This window comes from Salmo salar, chromosome 23 (genome assembly GCF_965601325.2).
Source record: "Salmo salar chromosome 23, fSalSal1, whole genome shotgun sequence".
Lineage (NCBI taxonomy): Eukaryota > Metazoa > Chordata > Actinopteri > Salmoniformes > Salmonidae > Salmo > Salmo salar.
Window position 1 is genome coordinate 53,232,218 of NC_138313.1, and position 15,283 is coordinate 53,247,500.

At 45.0% G+C, this 15,283-nt stretch overlaps 1 protein-coding gene across 1 annotated transcript in view; it reads left to right on the forward strand.

Annotated features, from left to right (window-relative positions):
• Nucleotides 1-5,581: 5,581 nt before the first annotated feature.
• usp3 (ubiquitin specific peptidase 3) overlaps nt 5,582-15,283 on the forward strand; it is a 52,875-nt gene continuing 43,173 nt past the window's right edge. The window contains exons 1-3 of the mRNA XM_082968233.1: nt 5,582-6,117; nt 11,175-11,235; nt 11,441-11,578. Of these exons, the coding sequence (XP_082824359.1) occupies nt 6,027-6,117; nt 11,175-11,235; nt 11,441-11,578 (290 nt within the window). The 5' untranslated portion in view covers nt 5,582-6,026. The remainder of the gene's footprint in view (nt 6,118-11,174; nt 11,236-11,440; nt 11,579-15,283) is intronic.

Below are 15,283 nucleotides of genomic sequence, written 5' to 3' on the forward strand. Positions count from 1 at the left end.
AAGATGTGCGTAACTTAAAGGGGAATGGAAACACTAGAGCTGTGTTTGAATACCGAATACTCATACTAACCGCACTAACCGTACTATTTGTGACGTAAATGTAGTATGCTTATTGTTCCTAGTGTCACGGCTGTCGAAAGGAGAAGAGGACCAAAGTGCAGCGTGTGTTTCGTTCCGCATTTTATTTATACTGTGAAACTATGCAATACACATAAATACACTGAATGAAAAAAAAAAAAAAAACGTGACGCAGAGATGGACACATACACAACTCAAACTTAATCACCCACAAAACCCAGGTGGAAAAACCCCTACTTAAGTATGATCTCCAATTAAAGACAACGAGGACCAGCTGCCTCTAATTGGAGATCATCCCCAAACAAAACCCCAACATAGAAATACAAAACTAGAACCTAAACATAGAAATAGAAAACATAGAGAGAGAGGGAAAAAAAACCTGTCACGCCCTGACCTACTCTACTATAGAAAATAACAGCTTTCTAAGGTCAGGACGTGACACATAGTATGGATACAGTTAGTATGCCAAAAGTTCCCAGATGTTGTACTACAATCACCGAAATACGAAGTATACAAACAGTGGACACGATTTCCGTGCTTTTAGGGTCCATAATGCAATTCCTCAGGAAATGGGCATTGCTTCACAACGTTTTCATATTTGAAGAAAATGGCGGAAAATATGCAGCTGACACAAATTCATTGCTTTAACTAATTATGACAAATGTTAAGAAAATGTTGAGCAATGTAATAAAGTAATTACTTTTTTAATAAGTTGCACGTTATGTTGGCATTACAATTTGTTAGTTACGTAATTCTTACGAACCGCAGTACGTACCGGTATGTTAGCTAGCTAGCTAACGTTAGTTGGCTACTAATACATCGAACTTGCCAGTATATTAACTATCTGCTCTCAATAAACTACCCAACGTTTATTCACTTGATTATTCACGTCTTTCTTAGCTTAGCTAAATGGTGTAGTTGTTGTGCATTCTCAATGGGCATTGTTAATTTAGGTGCGTTTGTAAATTTGCTCTGGCTATCTAATCCCATTTCAGAGCACTCTCTTCAGAGAGTGCCAGAACACAGAATAACTGTTCAATGTAGGAAAGCTCAATACCCGTTGAATATGGTCGGTGTCCGCAAATGTCGAAAACAAAGCGTAATTAAATTGTTGCCAGCAGTACAGTTAGTCGCTAACACTCTGGATAACATGACAACAGCCTAACCAGCTCTGCTAGGGGGAGTAAAATGGTCAGAGTGGGATGTTCTCTCATTATGTGTCTCGAAGTAGCTAGCAAGCTAGCCAACATTAGCCAGTTAGCTTTGGTGCTTGACTGAGGTCAGAATGCTCGGATCAACCCTACTCCCTCGGCCAGAGAGCCAGTTGAATTTACGAACAGACAATCTGACAACGCTATGAATTTACGAACACTCGGAGCGAATTCATGAACACACCCGAAATCGTAAAAATGTCTAGTGAGTAATTTGGGGCGTGCTCATTATGAGACTAACTTTCCTTATGATTTTGTTTGCAGAGCAAAGAGGCTGGCAGTTTATCGCGAGTTCACCCTATGGGCACAAGGGAAAATTGGACGAGGTGTACAGTGTGTCGTCTCTTCCATAAAGCGCGCATACCCAGAAGCAACTTGCATTTACATAGGCTTTGATTAAAACCAGTTAATTTAGTAAATCTAGCCTGCTGTAATTTTTTTCAAGACATAGGCCTAATGCCTGCACCTTATGTAACAATAGTAATAGTTAGCTTGTCTACTATAACAACAGGTTCAAGTGTAACCACATAAAGTTGCTTTGAAGATAAAAACTACTTTCAACGCTCAGTAATCCCGTGTCCCTGTCGCCAGAGTAGTGACTTCAACTAGCTTTGGCTGCCATCTAGTGGAAAGAAATGGTAACTACACTGGACTGCTAGTTGGTAGAGTCAAAGGAGACTTTAATAATAAATGCCATTTAGGCAGACACCTTTATCCAGAGCCACCTGGCTACATGGTAGTGGAAACAGATCATAGAAACAGGATTACAAAAATACAGTCAATTACAGGGTTATTTTTAAGGTGTTTTCACAAGTTCCAATAACAAACAAAAAGAGGATTCACATGAAAGGTTTGTGATTGCAAGTCTTTGCCTCATGCACCAGATCAATAGACAAACAACAGTAGCATACCTTAAAGGGGCAATCAGCAGTTGCTACATCCGTTATTGCTGTTATAAATTAATGAAATGTAACCATTGATTCTTGAAGAATCGATTTTATAAATGCCTCATGAGCTTAGTTCAACGATCACACGCCATGAAAACACAAAATATAAGCTTGTTTTACTCCAATGTTTGTGAACAAAGTAAATGTAAACAAACACTGTATATCCTCAAAACATGATTAAAACTATAATGTTGATATCATGGATGGTCAGTCCTTGCATCTATAGCTCTATGAATTTGAGAGTGGTTACATTTCTCCACCCCCAAAGTGAATACTTTGTAGAGCCACTTTTTTCAGCAATTACAGCTTTAACTGTTCTGCCTGCGGCTATGGAACCCTGACCTGTTCACCGGACGTGCTACCTGTCCCAGACCTGCTGTTTTCAACTCTCTAGAGACAGCAGGAGCGGTAGAGATACTCTCAATGATCGGCTATGAAAAAGCCAACTGACATTTACTCCTGAGGTGTTGACCTGTTGCACCCTCGACAACTACTGTGATTATTATTATTTGACCCTGCTGGTCATTTATGAACATTTGAACATCTTGGCCATGTTCTGTTATAATCTCCACCCGGCACAGCCAGAAGAGGACTGGCCACCCCTCAGAGCCTGGTTCCTCTCTAGGTTTCTTCCTAGGTTTTGGCCTTTCTAGGGAGTTTTTCCTAGCCACCGTGCTTTTACACCTGCATTGCTTGCTGTTTGGGGTTTTAGGCTGGGTTTCTGTACAGCACTTTGAGATATCAGCTGATGTAAGAAGGGCTATATAAATACATTTGATTTGATTTGATTTGAAGTATCTTGGGGTATGTCTCTATAAGCTTGGCACATCTAGCCACTGGGATTTTTGCCCATTCTTTAAGGCAAAACTGCTCCAGCTCCTTCAAGTTGGATGGGTTTTGCTGGTGTACATCAATCTTTAAGTCATACCACAGATTATGAATTGGATTGAGGTCTGGGCTTTGACTAGGCCATTCAAAGACATTTAAATGTTTCCCCTTAAACCACTCGAGTGTTGCTTTAGCAGTATGCTTAGGGTCATTGTCCTGCTGGAAGGTGAACCTCCGTCCCAGTCTCAAATCTCTCGAAGACTGAAAACAGGTTTCCTTCAAGAATTCCCTGTATTTAGCACCATCCATCATTCCTTCAATCCTGACCAGTTTCCCAGTCCCTGCCGATGAAAAACATCCCCACAGCATGATGTTGCCACCACCATGCATCACTGTGGGGATGATGTTCTCAGGGTGATGAGAGGTGTTGGGTTTGCGCCAGACATAACGTTTTCCTTGATGGCCAAAAAGCTCAATTTTAGTCTCATCTAACCAGAGTACCCTCTCTCATATGTTTGGGGAGTTTCCCACATGCCTATTGGCAAACACCAAATGTGTTTGCTTATTTATTTATAAAAAAAATTCTGATCTCTTTTTTTCTGATCTCTCTCCATCAGCTCCATCTGTGGTGTAGTTCTGATCTCTCTCTCTCCATCAGCTCCATCTGTGGTGTAGTTCTGGTCTCTCTCTCCATCAGCTCCATCTGTGGTGTAGTTCTGATCTCTCTCTCTCCATCAGCTCCATCTGTGGTGTAGTTCTGATCTCTCTCTCTCCATCAGCTCCATCTGTGGTGTAGTTCTGATCTCTCTCTCCATCAGCTCCATCTGTGGTGTAGTTCTGGTCTCTCTCTCCATCAGCTCCATCTGTGGTGTAGTTCTGGTCTCTCTCTCCATCAGCTCCATCTGTGGTGTAGTTCTGATCTCTCTCTCTCCATCAGCTCCATCTGTGGTGTAGTTCTGGTCTCTCTCTCCATCAGCTCCATCTGTGGTGTAGTTCTGATCTCTCTCTCTCCATCAGCTCCATCTGTGGTGTAGTTCTGGTCTTTCTCTCCATCAGCTCCATCTGTGGTGTAGTTCTGGTCTCTCTCTCCATCAGCTCCATCTGTGGTGTAGTTCTGATCTCTCTCTCCATCAGCTCCATCTGTGGTGTAGTTCTGGTCTCTCTCTCTCCATCAGCTCCATCTGTGGTGTAGTTCTGATCTCTCTCTCCATCAGCTCCATCTGTGGTGTAGTTCTGGTCTCTCTCTCCATCAGCTCCATCTGTGGTGTAGTTCTGGTCTCTCTCTCCATCAGCTCCATCTGTGGTGTAGTTCTGATCTCTCTCTCTCCATCAGCTCCATCTGTGGTGTAGTTCTGGTCTCTCTCTCCATCAGCTCCATCTGTGGTGTAGTTCTGATCTCTCTCTCTCCATCAGCTCCATCTGTGGTGTAGTTCTGGTCTCTCTCTCTCCATCAGCTCCATCTGTGGTGTAGTTCTGATCTCTCTCTCTCCATCAGCTCCATCTGTGGTGTAGTTCTGATCTCTCTCTCTCCATCAGCTCCATCTGTGGTGTAGTTCTGGTCTCTCTCTCCATCAGCTCCATCTGTGGTGTAGTTCTGGTCTCTCTCTCTCCATCAGCTCCATCTGTGGTGTAGTTCTGATCTCTCTCTCTCCATCAGCTCCATCTGTGGCCTATAGGGGCAGGACTTGGTTGAATCCTGACGGGCCCTGAGCTCTTTACTGATGGTCCCAGTGGTTCTCTTCTCCACCGCAGCACAGCAACACTCTGCCACCCAGGGGTCAGTTTGGCATGCTGTACTAACCGTTCTTTCCTGTTGGTAGAGAACAATTAAGGCATCTATTAGGCTATAGTATATTGGCCATATACCACACCTCCTCGGGCCTTATTGCTAAAGTATATTTCCTTCTTTATCAAATAAATCAAGCACAAATATAATATTTCTTTCAAACCACTTAGGGAAGAACAAAGACCTGTTTTTAACCTCAATATCTTTGTTGTTCCACAGAAGTGCCTTGTGTGGGGAGAAGTTGTGGACATAACATAGTTTCCAGGCTAAAAGGGCTTGTTCATGAAATTTGGACAGTTTGATGTGTAATTTTGCTAGAGAATAGTTGCACTTCCACACAAATGTAAGACCACCCAATTTTAGAAAATTGACAAGGAAAATTTAAAAAATATATATATATTTAAATGACAAGGAATGAAGTACCATAAAGATTCAGAGTTAAACATCTTTTATCCAAGTTTACTTTAAAAGGTATTGTTGATATCAATGAAATATAGTACTTCACAAGTTTCTGTTGTTTATTTTTCCATATAAAGTCTAGGAAAGTTTTGTTGATATCCTTGCTGGTTTCAGGATAGAGCAGGGTAGACAAACCGTGACAGAACCCTCTGCTTAAAACCCTTCCAATAATAGGGAGGTCCACACTGGAGCCAGTGAGAGGAAGTGAGATATTGATGGACATTGTGGTTAACCAATAACAACCCGAGTTGGTTTAGTCTCATCACGTCATTTCCTCCCAATTCTCTTAAATGTTTTTGGAGCCAGCGGTTCAAGTCGTTTATACTTTTTTGTTGTTGTTGTTGGACGTGTTAGGTTTTTTTTTAATATTTTGAACGTGGCTCGCATCGAAATGGTCTCAAATTAAGATCAATTAATACAACTATCTATAATATCGTCTGTTAGCTAGCTAATTAAGCAACATTTTTTTTTAAATCACGACACAACAGCTAATAAGCTAGCTTTCGCTCAAAGCTAGCTACGTTAGCTAGCTAGCGGTGCAATAACACTGCTAAAACTTGGAGACGTTAGCTAGCTAGTGCAACAACACTGCTAAAACGGACACGCTAGCTAGCGCAACAACACTGCTAAAACTTGGAGACGTTAGCTAGCTAGCTAGCTAGCGCAACAACACTGCTAAAACTTGGAGACGTTAGCTAGCTAGCCACTGTAGTTTTGATGGAGTGCCCTCATTTGAATTCCAATGTTTGCATTACCATAGATACCTCAAGTTTCCCCCACGGTCCCCCGTCCTCCTGGTGTTGCAGCGGTGAGTTAGTATACATTAAATTCTGATAACTAACATTACAAACACATTTAGTTAGCTAACTAGCCACCTGATAGCTACTACTTGTCTTGACTAGACTTTGTTTTTCTACAGTTTCCCTGGTTGTTTCTTGATTTGCGAAGTTATTTGCCCCGCAAACCTTGTTTTTTTTAATTTTATTTTACACATTTTGCACCAACGCTATGTGATACACTTTCATTGATTTAAGTATATTCAGATATTTCTATAATGAAACCAACTTGATGGTGACTCATCTATTTTCATGGTGTGTGTGAATGTGCTACCCCATTCATTGTCGATAGTATCTTCTGACCGAAGCTAGTTTTAACATTAAACACTCATAGTTTAACGATAGTATCACACAGAATAATGACACAGATATTTTCATCGGATGTATAAAATATATGGTAGTGAGAGGAAGATGAAACTAGATGGGAGTTTGGCTGACGTTTTGCACATTTTTATCATCGCTGAAACGTTTGATCTCAATACAGTTTTCTCTTTTCCCAAAAACTAAAATATATTATGAACAGAGTGGACTTAAGTTTTGTAGACTTTACCATTTACAAACGTTTAAAAACAAAATCGTGTTGTTTAGGAGTGGAAAGGGCGAATTGAGTTATTGCACACTTCAGCGGAGGCGTTCCCTAACGGAAATATGCAGATTTATCCTACAACTCGCCAATAGGATCTCGCTATCTTGTGCTTAGCTCTGCCCACTTCCTTGTTTGTTTTTCCCCCACTATGACTCGTTTGCTCCCATTGGAAACGACATGCCGTGCTTTATCTTGGTTTAGTTCCGTCTTGGATTCTATCTTCTGACTGGTAGAGTTGTGTTGTTAACAGCCCCGGACACTAGTTTTAAACATTAACACGCATCGCTTGTTCTAATCTGACAATGTTTAAATTACTACACATATTGTTAGGGTTGGTGTTCCCACATGGACATGTATTGCAACAATAAATGTATTGCAACAATAACAATATTACACATCAATACAAGGGTATTTCTGTGAATACAATGAAATAATAATTCAGGACATCATTAATGTAACAATGCAATGAGACATTAACAGACATTCAGAAACGTGACTTGTTATAATTTTTCCAACTTCTTAAGTTTCACAAGTTTGAGGGTTTTATAAAATTGTAACAGTTCAAATGAGAAAAACCCCCCCTACAAAATAAGGATATTTTCCCACCCCATTTACATTTGTGAATATAATGTCAAAAATAGTTATGATCGGAATTACAAGGATAAGCATAATGCCGTTTATCATCATCATCAAAGGTAAACAGGTTATTCTGGAGATTTTATACACAACCATTCATGAATTTCAATCCATAGTTTACTAGAATAGTGGAATGAAAAAAATAAATTCTGTAGATTCTGAATCAGAGGAAAAGAAAAAAAAAAAAGGAATTTTGTCAAAATTGAATCTTTTGTGCAAGAAATAATTTACAGGGTCAAAAATATTAAAAAATGAGTTTCTTTAACTTTTGGGATAACTGGACAAGTAAGGTAAAAGGTAGTCGCTTTTGACCATAGCATGGGCTGGTCACTTCCATAACAATATATTGAATTATAATCACCAAAAATTACTTAACTACCAATCGTATCCACTTAATGTTGCATTTTTTATTTTTTTTATTCAAAAAGATTAAAGTCATTAATTTGTAATCTTGGAAAAGAGAGAAGAACCTCTTAATAAGTAAATACGTAAAGGAAGTGGAATTGCTTTGCAAACCTTCAATATATTCTCTCTGAGTAATATTAACCTGCCATTAACCAATGAACACATCAAACGGTAAAAACTCCCCAGTGTTGTCTACCAAATCACATACAGGATTAATACCCTTGTCAAACCAAAGGCCTTTGAAAATTGATTTCCTATTAATTTTAATAATAATTTTATTCCAAATCAATATTTTGTGGGGGGGGGGAATTGTGCTTTAATATCATTTTCCAGAAAAATAACATTTGCTGGTAAAACTTAGACAATTAGACTACTTTGTTGCTAGTAAACATTTGCACTGAAGGAAATATAAACGCAACATGCTGCAATTTCAAAGATAGTTCATACAAGGAAGTCAGTCAGTTGAAAAAAAATATATCTTTTTTTAAATTATTTTTTTTACCTTTAACTAGGCAAATCTGTTAACAAATTCTAATGTACAATGACGGCCTACCAGGGAACAGTGGGTTAACTGCCTTGTTCAGGGGCAGAACGACAGATTTATACCTTGTCAGCTCAGGGATTCAATCTAGCAACCTTTAGGTTACTGGCCCAAAGCTCTAACCACTAGGCTACCTGCTGGTTACTAGTCCAACGCTCTAACCACTAGGCTACCTGCTGGTTACTGGTCCAACACTCTAACCACTAGGCTACCCTGCTGGTTACTGGTCCAACGCTCTAACCACTAGGCTACCCTGCTGGTTACTGGTCCAACACTCTAACCACTAGGCTACCTGCCGCCTAGTCATTAGGCCCTAATCTATGGATTTCACATAACTGGAAATACAGATGCCTTAAAAAAAATAAAAATAAGTTAGGGGTGTGGATCAGAAAACCAGTTAGTATCTGGTGTGACCACCATTAATCTCATGCAGCGCGACACATCTCCTTCACATAGAGTTGATCAGGCTGTTGATTGTGGCCTGTGGAATGTTGTCCCCACCTCATTGCTGGTTCGAACTGGAACACGCTGTCATCCTGTATGTCGATTCAGAACATCCCAAACATTTTCAATGAGTGACATGTCTGGTGATTACGCAGGCCGTAGAAGAACTGGGTCATTTTCAGGCTCTAGAAATTGTGTACAGATCTTTGAGACATGGGGCCGTGCATTATCACGCTGAAACATGAGGTTATGGTGGCGGCGGATGAATTGCACAACAATGGGCCTCAGGATCTCTAATCAGCTGTCCGAGTGTCTGTTCTCAGACGATCCCCCAGGTGAAGAAGCCGGATGTGGAGGTCCTGGGCGATTGTGATGCCGGTTTGACCTACTGCCAAATTCTCTAAAACAATGGAGGCAGCTTATGTTACAGCAATGAACATTACTTTCTCTAACCACAGCTCTGGTGGACATTCCTGCAGGCTGCATGTCACTTCCACGCTCCTTCAAAACTTGAGACATCTGTGTCATTGTTGTGACACAACTTCACGTTTTAGAGAGGCCTTTTATTGTCCCCAGCACAAGGTGCACCTGCGTAATGATAATGCCTATTTAATCTGCTTCTTGATATGCCACACCTGTCAGGTGGATGGAATATCTTGGCAAAAGATAAAATGCTCACTAACAGGGATGTAAACACATTTGTGTAAAAAATTAGAAATGTGTAGAGAACATTTTGACCCGCGTGTGTTTTTATTTACCCCCCCCCCCCCCCAAGTATTTTGTTAGAATTCTTTGGAACTTTTTCTCTACGATTTCGTGATATCCAATTGTCCCATCGCTGCAACTCCCGTTCGGACTCGGGAGAGGCGACAGTCGAGAGCCCTGCGTCCTCCGAAACACGACCCCAACCAAGCCGCACTGCTTCTTGACGCACTGATCTCTTAACCCGGAAGCCGGCCGCACCGTGTCGGAGTACAGTTAGCGACCGACGTCAGTGTGCATGCGCCCGGCCCGCCACAAGAAGTTGCTAGAGTGCGATGGGACAAGGACATTCCCGCCCTTCCCTAACCTGGACGATGCCGGGTCAATTGTGTGCCGCCTCATGGGTCTCCGGGTTGTGGCCGTGCTGCTACACAGCCTGGGATCGAACCCGGTTCTGTAGTGATGCAAGTGATTTTTAATCTGGTTCGACTCCCCAAGCCCACTAGGTCTGTCTGTGCCCTTGAGCACTTCACCCAAATCGCTCCTGTTAGTCTCTCTGGAGAAGAGACACCTGAAACCCCACCTCTTTAAGGAATACCTGGGATAGGGTTAAAGTAATCCTTCTAACCCCTCCTCTCATTGTTGTCGGTGATCAGGCCTACCACTGTTGTCATCAGTAAACTTAATGATGGTGTTGGAGTCGTGTTTGGCCACGCAGTCGTGGGTGAACAGGGAGTACAGGAGGGGACTGAGCACGCACCCCTGGGGAGCTCCAGTGTTGAGGATCAGTGTGGCAGACGTGTTGTTACCTACCCTTACCACCACCTGGGGGCGGCCCGTCAGGAAGTCCAGGATCCAGTTGCAGAGGGAGGTGTTTAGTCCCAGGGTCCTTAGCTTAGTGATGAGCTTTGAGGGCATTATGGTGTTGAACGCTGAGCTGTAGTCAATGAACAGCATTCTCACGTAGGTGTTACTTTTGTCCAGGTGGGAAAGGGCAGTGTGGAGTGCAATAGAGATTGTCATCTATGCATCTGTTGGGGCGGTATGCGAATTGGAGTGGGTCTAGGGTTTGTGGGATAATGGTGTTGATGTGAGCCATGACCAGCCTTTCAAAGCACTATGGTTACCGACGTGAGTACTACGGGGCGGTAATAATTTAGGCAGGTTACCTTAGTGTTCTTGGGCCCAGGGACTATGGTGGTCTGCTTGAAACATGTTGGTATTACAGACTCAGACAGGGAGAGGTTGAAAATGTCAGTGAAGACAGTTGGTCCGCACATGCTTTGAGTACACGTCCTGGTAATCCATCTGGCCCAGCGGCTTTGTGAATATCGACCTGTTTAAAGGTTTTGCTCACATCGGCTACCGAGAGCGTTATCACACATTCATCCAGAACAGCTAGTGCTCTCATGCATGCTTCAGTGTTGTTTGCCTCGACACGAGCATAAAAGCTTTTTAGCTCGTCTGGTAGGCTCGCGTCACTGGGCAGCCCGTCTTATTAATTGATATGACGTGAACCTCCACTAATCTACTTTAATAGGGCATCGTGGGGATTTAGAAGCCAGTGTACGAAATGCACACTGGGAAAATAAATGGGTGTACGACTGGTTCACACGGAGCCAAATGTAACCTCTGAAAACCTCACATACGGCGAAGAAAGTGTTTCGAATGTCCTAAAGTTACATTTGCGTCTAATGTCTCCTCTTCTTCTCTAGTTTGCAGGTCAAACAAAAGTCCCTGGGTATGTCTCACCTGTCTCAATGTGCATTGTGGGAGGTTAGTATTGACATGCAATCATTGTTAGCTACATGCAGTAGATAGTTGGTAAATCTATTTTAACAGGATTCCCATTCCAGCTTTTAGATGTGCATGGAGGTTCACGTGACTGTGTTGCGAAAGTGATATTGCCTTATTAACCTATGTACAACTGTAGTTGAGTGCATGTGTTGTGTTTAATGCAGGCAACCATTTTTCTCTCCAGGTATGTGAATGCTCATGCTAAGCAGCACTACGAGGACAGTCAGGTGACAGGAAGTGGTGGTCAGAAGAGATGTGAGGAGTCGGAGAAGAATGCTCAGCACCTGGTCTGTATGGACTGTAGCAGCTACAGTCTCTTCTGGTGAGTGGACCACCTGGTCTGTACGGACTGTAGCAGCTACAGTCTCTTCTGGTGAGTGGACCACCTGGTCTGTATGGACTGGTGAGTGGACCTCCTGGTCTGTACGGACTGGTGAGTGGACCTCCTGGTCTGTATGGACTGGTGAGTGGACCACCTGGTCTGTACGGACTGGTGAGTGGACCTCCTGGTCTGTATGGACTGTAGCAGCTACAGTCTCTTCTGGTGAGTGGACCACCTGGTCTGTATGGACTGTAGCAGCTACAGTCTCTTCTGGTGAGTGGACCACCTGGTCTGTATGGACTGTAGCAGCTACAGTCTCTTCTGGTGAGTGGACCACCTGGTCTGTATGGACTGTAGCAGCTACAGTCTCTTCTGGTGAGTGGACCACCTGGTCTGTATGGACTGTAGCAGCTACAGTCTCTTCTGGTGAGTGGACCACCTGGTCTGTATGGACTGTAGCAGCTACAGTCTCTTCTGGTGAGTGGACCACCTGGTCTGTATGGACTGTAGCAGCTACAGTCTCTTCTGGTGAGTGGACCACCTGGTCTGTATGGACTGGTGAGTGGACCTCCTGGTCTGTATGGACTGTAGCAGCTACAGTCTCTTCTGGTGAGTGGACCTCCTGGTCTGTATGGACTGTAGCAGCTACAGTCTCTTCTGGTGAGTGGACCACCTGGTCTGTATGGAGTGTAGCAGCTACAGTCTCTTCTGGTGAGTGGACCACCTGGTCTGTATGGACTGTAGCAGCTACAGTCTCTTCTGGTGAGTGGACCACCTGGTCTGTACGGACTGGTGAGTGGACCTCCTGGTCTGTATGGACTGTAGCAGCTACAGTCTCTTCTGGTGAGTGGACCTCCTGGTCTGTACGGACTGGTGAGTGGACCTCCTGGTCTGTACGGACTGTAGCAGCTACAGTCTCTTCTGGTGAGTGGACCTCCTGGTCTGTACGGACTGGTGAGTGGACCTCCTGGTCTGTATGGACTGGTGAGTGGACCACCTGGTCTGTATGGACTGGTGAGTGGCCACCGGTCGTCGGCTGGTGAGTGGACCACCTGGTCTGTATGGACTGTAGCAGCTACAGTCTCTTCTGGTGAGTGGACCACCTGGTCTGTACAGACTGTAGCAGCTACAGTCTCTTCTGGTGAGTGGACCACCTGGTCTGTACGGACTGTAGCAGCTACAGTCTCTTCTGGTGAGTGGACCACCTGGTCTGTACGGACTGGTGAGTGGACCTCCTGGTCTGTACGGACTGGTGAGTGGACCTCCTGGTCTGTACGGACTGGTGAGTGGACCTCCTGGTCTGTATGGACTGTAGCAGCTACAGTCTCTTCTGGTGAGTGGACCACCTGGTCTGTACGGACTGGTGAGTGGACCACCTGGTCTGTATGGACTGGTGAGTGGACCACCTGGTCTGTATGGACTGGTGAGTGGACCACCTGGTCTGTATGGACTGTAGCAGCTACAGTCTCTTCTGGTGAGTGGACCACCTGGTCTGTATGGACTGTAGCAGCTACAGTCTCTTCTGGTGAGTGGACCACCTGGTCTGTATGGACTGTAGCAGCTACAGTCTCTTCTGGTGAGTGGACCACCTGGTCTGTACGGACTGTAGCAGCTACAGTCTCTTCTGGTGAGTGGACCACCTGGTCTGTATGGACTGGTGAGTGGACCTCCTGGTCTGTATGGACTGTAGCAGCTACAGTCTCTTCTGGTGAGTGGACCACCTGGTCTGTATGGACTGTAGCAGCTACAGTCTCTTCTGGTGAGTGGACCACCTGGTCTGTATGGACTGTAGCAGCTACAGTCTCTTCTGGTGAGTGGACCACCTGGTCTGTATGGACTGTAGCAGCTACAGTCTCTTCTGGTGAGTGGACCACCTGGTCTGTATGGACTGTAGCAGCTACAGTCTCTTCTGGTGAGTGGACCACCTGGTCTGTATGGACTGTAGCAGCTACAGTCTCTTCTGGTGAGTGGACCACCTGGTCTGTATGGACTGGTGAGTGGACCTCCTGGTCTGTATGGACTGTAGCAGCTACAGTCTCTTCTGGTGAGTGGACCACCTGGTCTGTATGGACTGTAGCAGCTACAGTCTCTTCTGGTGAGTGGACCACCTGGTCTGTATGGACTGTAGCAGCTACAGTCTCTTCTGGTGAGTGGACCACCTGGTCTGTATGGACTGTAGCAGCTACAGTCTCTTCTGGTGAGTGGACCACCTGGTCTGTATGGACTGTAGCAGCTACAGTCTCTTCTGGTGAGTGGACCACCTGGTCTGTATGGACTGTAGCAGCTACAGTCTCTTCTGGTGAGTGGACCACCTGGTCTGTATGGACTGTAGCAGCTACAGTCTCTTCTGGTGAGTGGACCACCTGGTCTGTATGGACTGTAGCAGCTACAGTCTCTTCTGGTGAGTGGACCACCTGGTCTGTATGGACTGTAGCAGCTACAGTCTCTTCTGGTGAGTGGACCACCTGGTCTGTATGGACTGTAGCAGCTACAGTCTCTTCTGGTGAGTGGACCACCTGGTCTGTATGGACTGTAGCAGCTACAGTCTCTTCTGGTGAGTGGACCACCTGGTCTGTATGGACTGTAGCAGCTACAGTCTCTTCTGGTGAGTGGACCACCTGGTCTGTATGGACTGTAGCAGCTACAGTCTCTTCTGGTGAGTGGACCACCTGGTCTGTATGGACTGTAGCAGCTACAGTCTCTTCTGGTGAGTGGACCACCTGGTCTGTATGGACTGTAGCAGCTACAGTCTCTTCTGGTGAGTGGACCACCTGGTCTGTATGGACTGTAGCAGCTACAGTCTCTTCTGGTGAGTGGACCACCTGGTCTGTATGGACTGTAGCAGCTACAGTCTCTTCTGGTGAGTGGACCACCTGGTCTGTACGGACTGTAGCAGCTACAGTCTCTTCTGGTGAGTGGACCACCTGGTCTGTATGGACTGGTGAGTGGACCTCCTGGTCTGTATGGACTGTAGCAGCTACAGTCTCTTCTGGTGAGTGGACCACCTGGTCTGTATGGACTGTAGCAGCTACAGTCTCTTCTGGTGAGTGGACCACCTGGTCTGTATGGACTGTAGCAGCTACAGTCTCTTCTGGTGAGTGGACCACCTGGTCTGTATGGACTGTAGCAGCTACAGTCTCTTCTGGTGAGTGGACCACCTGGTCTGTATGGACTGTAGCAGCTACAGTCTCTTCTGGTGAGTGGACCACCTGGTCTGTATGGACTGTAGCAGCTACAGTCTCTTCTGGTGAGTGGACCACCTGGTCTGTATGGACTGGTGAGTGGACCTCCTGGTCTGTATGGACTGTAGCAGCTACAGTCTCTTCTGGTGAGTGGACCACCTGGTCTGTATGGACTGTAGCAGCTACAGTCTCTTCTGGTGAGTGGACCACCTGGTCTGTATGGACTGTAGCAGCTACAGTCTCTTCTGGTGAGTGGACCACCTGGTCTGTATGGACTGTAGCAGCTACAGTCTCTTCTGGTGAGTGGACCACCTGGTCTGTATGGACTGTAGCAGCTACAGTCTCTTCTGGTGAGTGGACCACCTGGTCTGTATGGACTGTAGCAGCTACAGTCTCTTCTGGTGAGTGGACCACCTGGTCTGTATGGACTGTAGCAGCTACAGTCTCTTCTGGTGAGTGGACCACCTGGTCTGTACGGACTGTAGCAGCTACAGTCTCTTCTGGTGAGTGGACCACCTGGTCT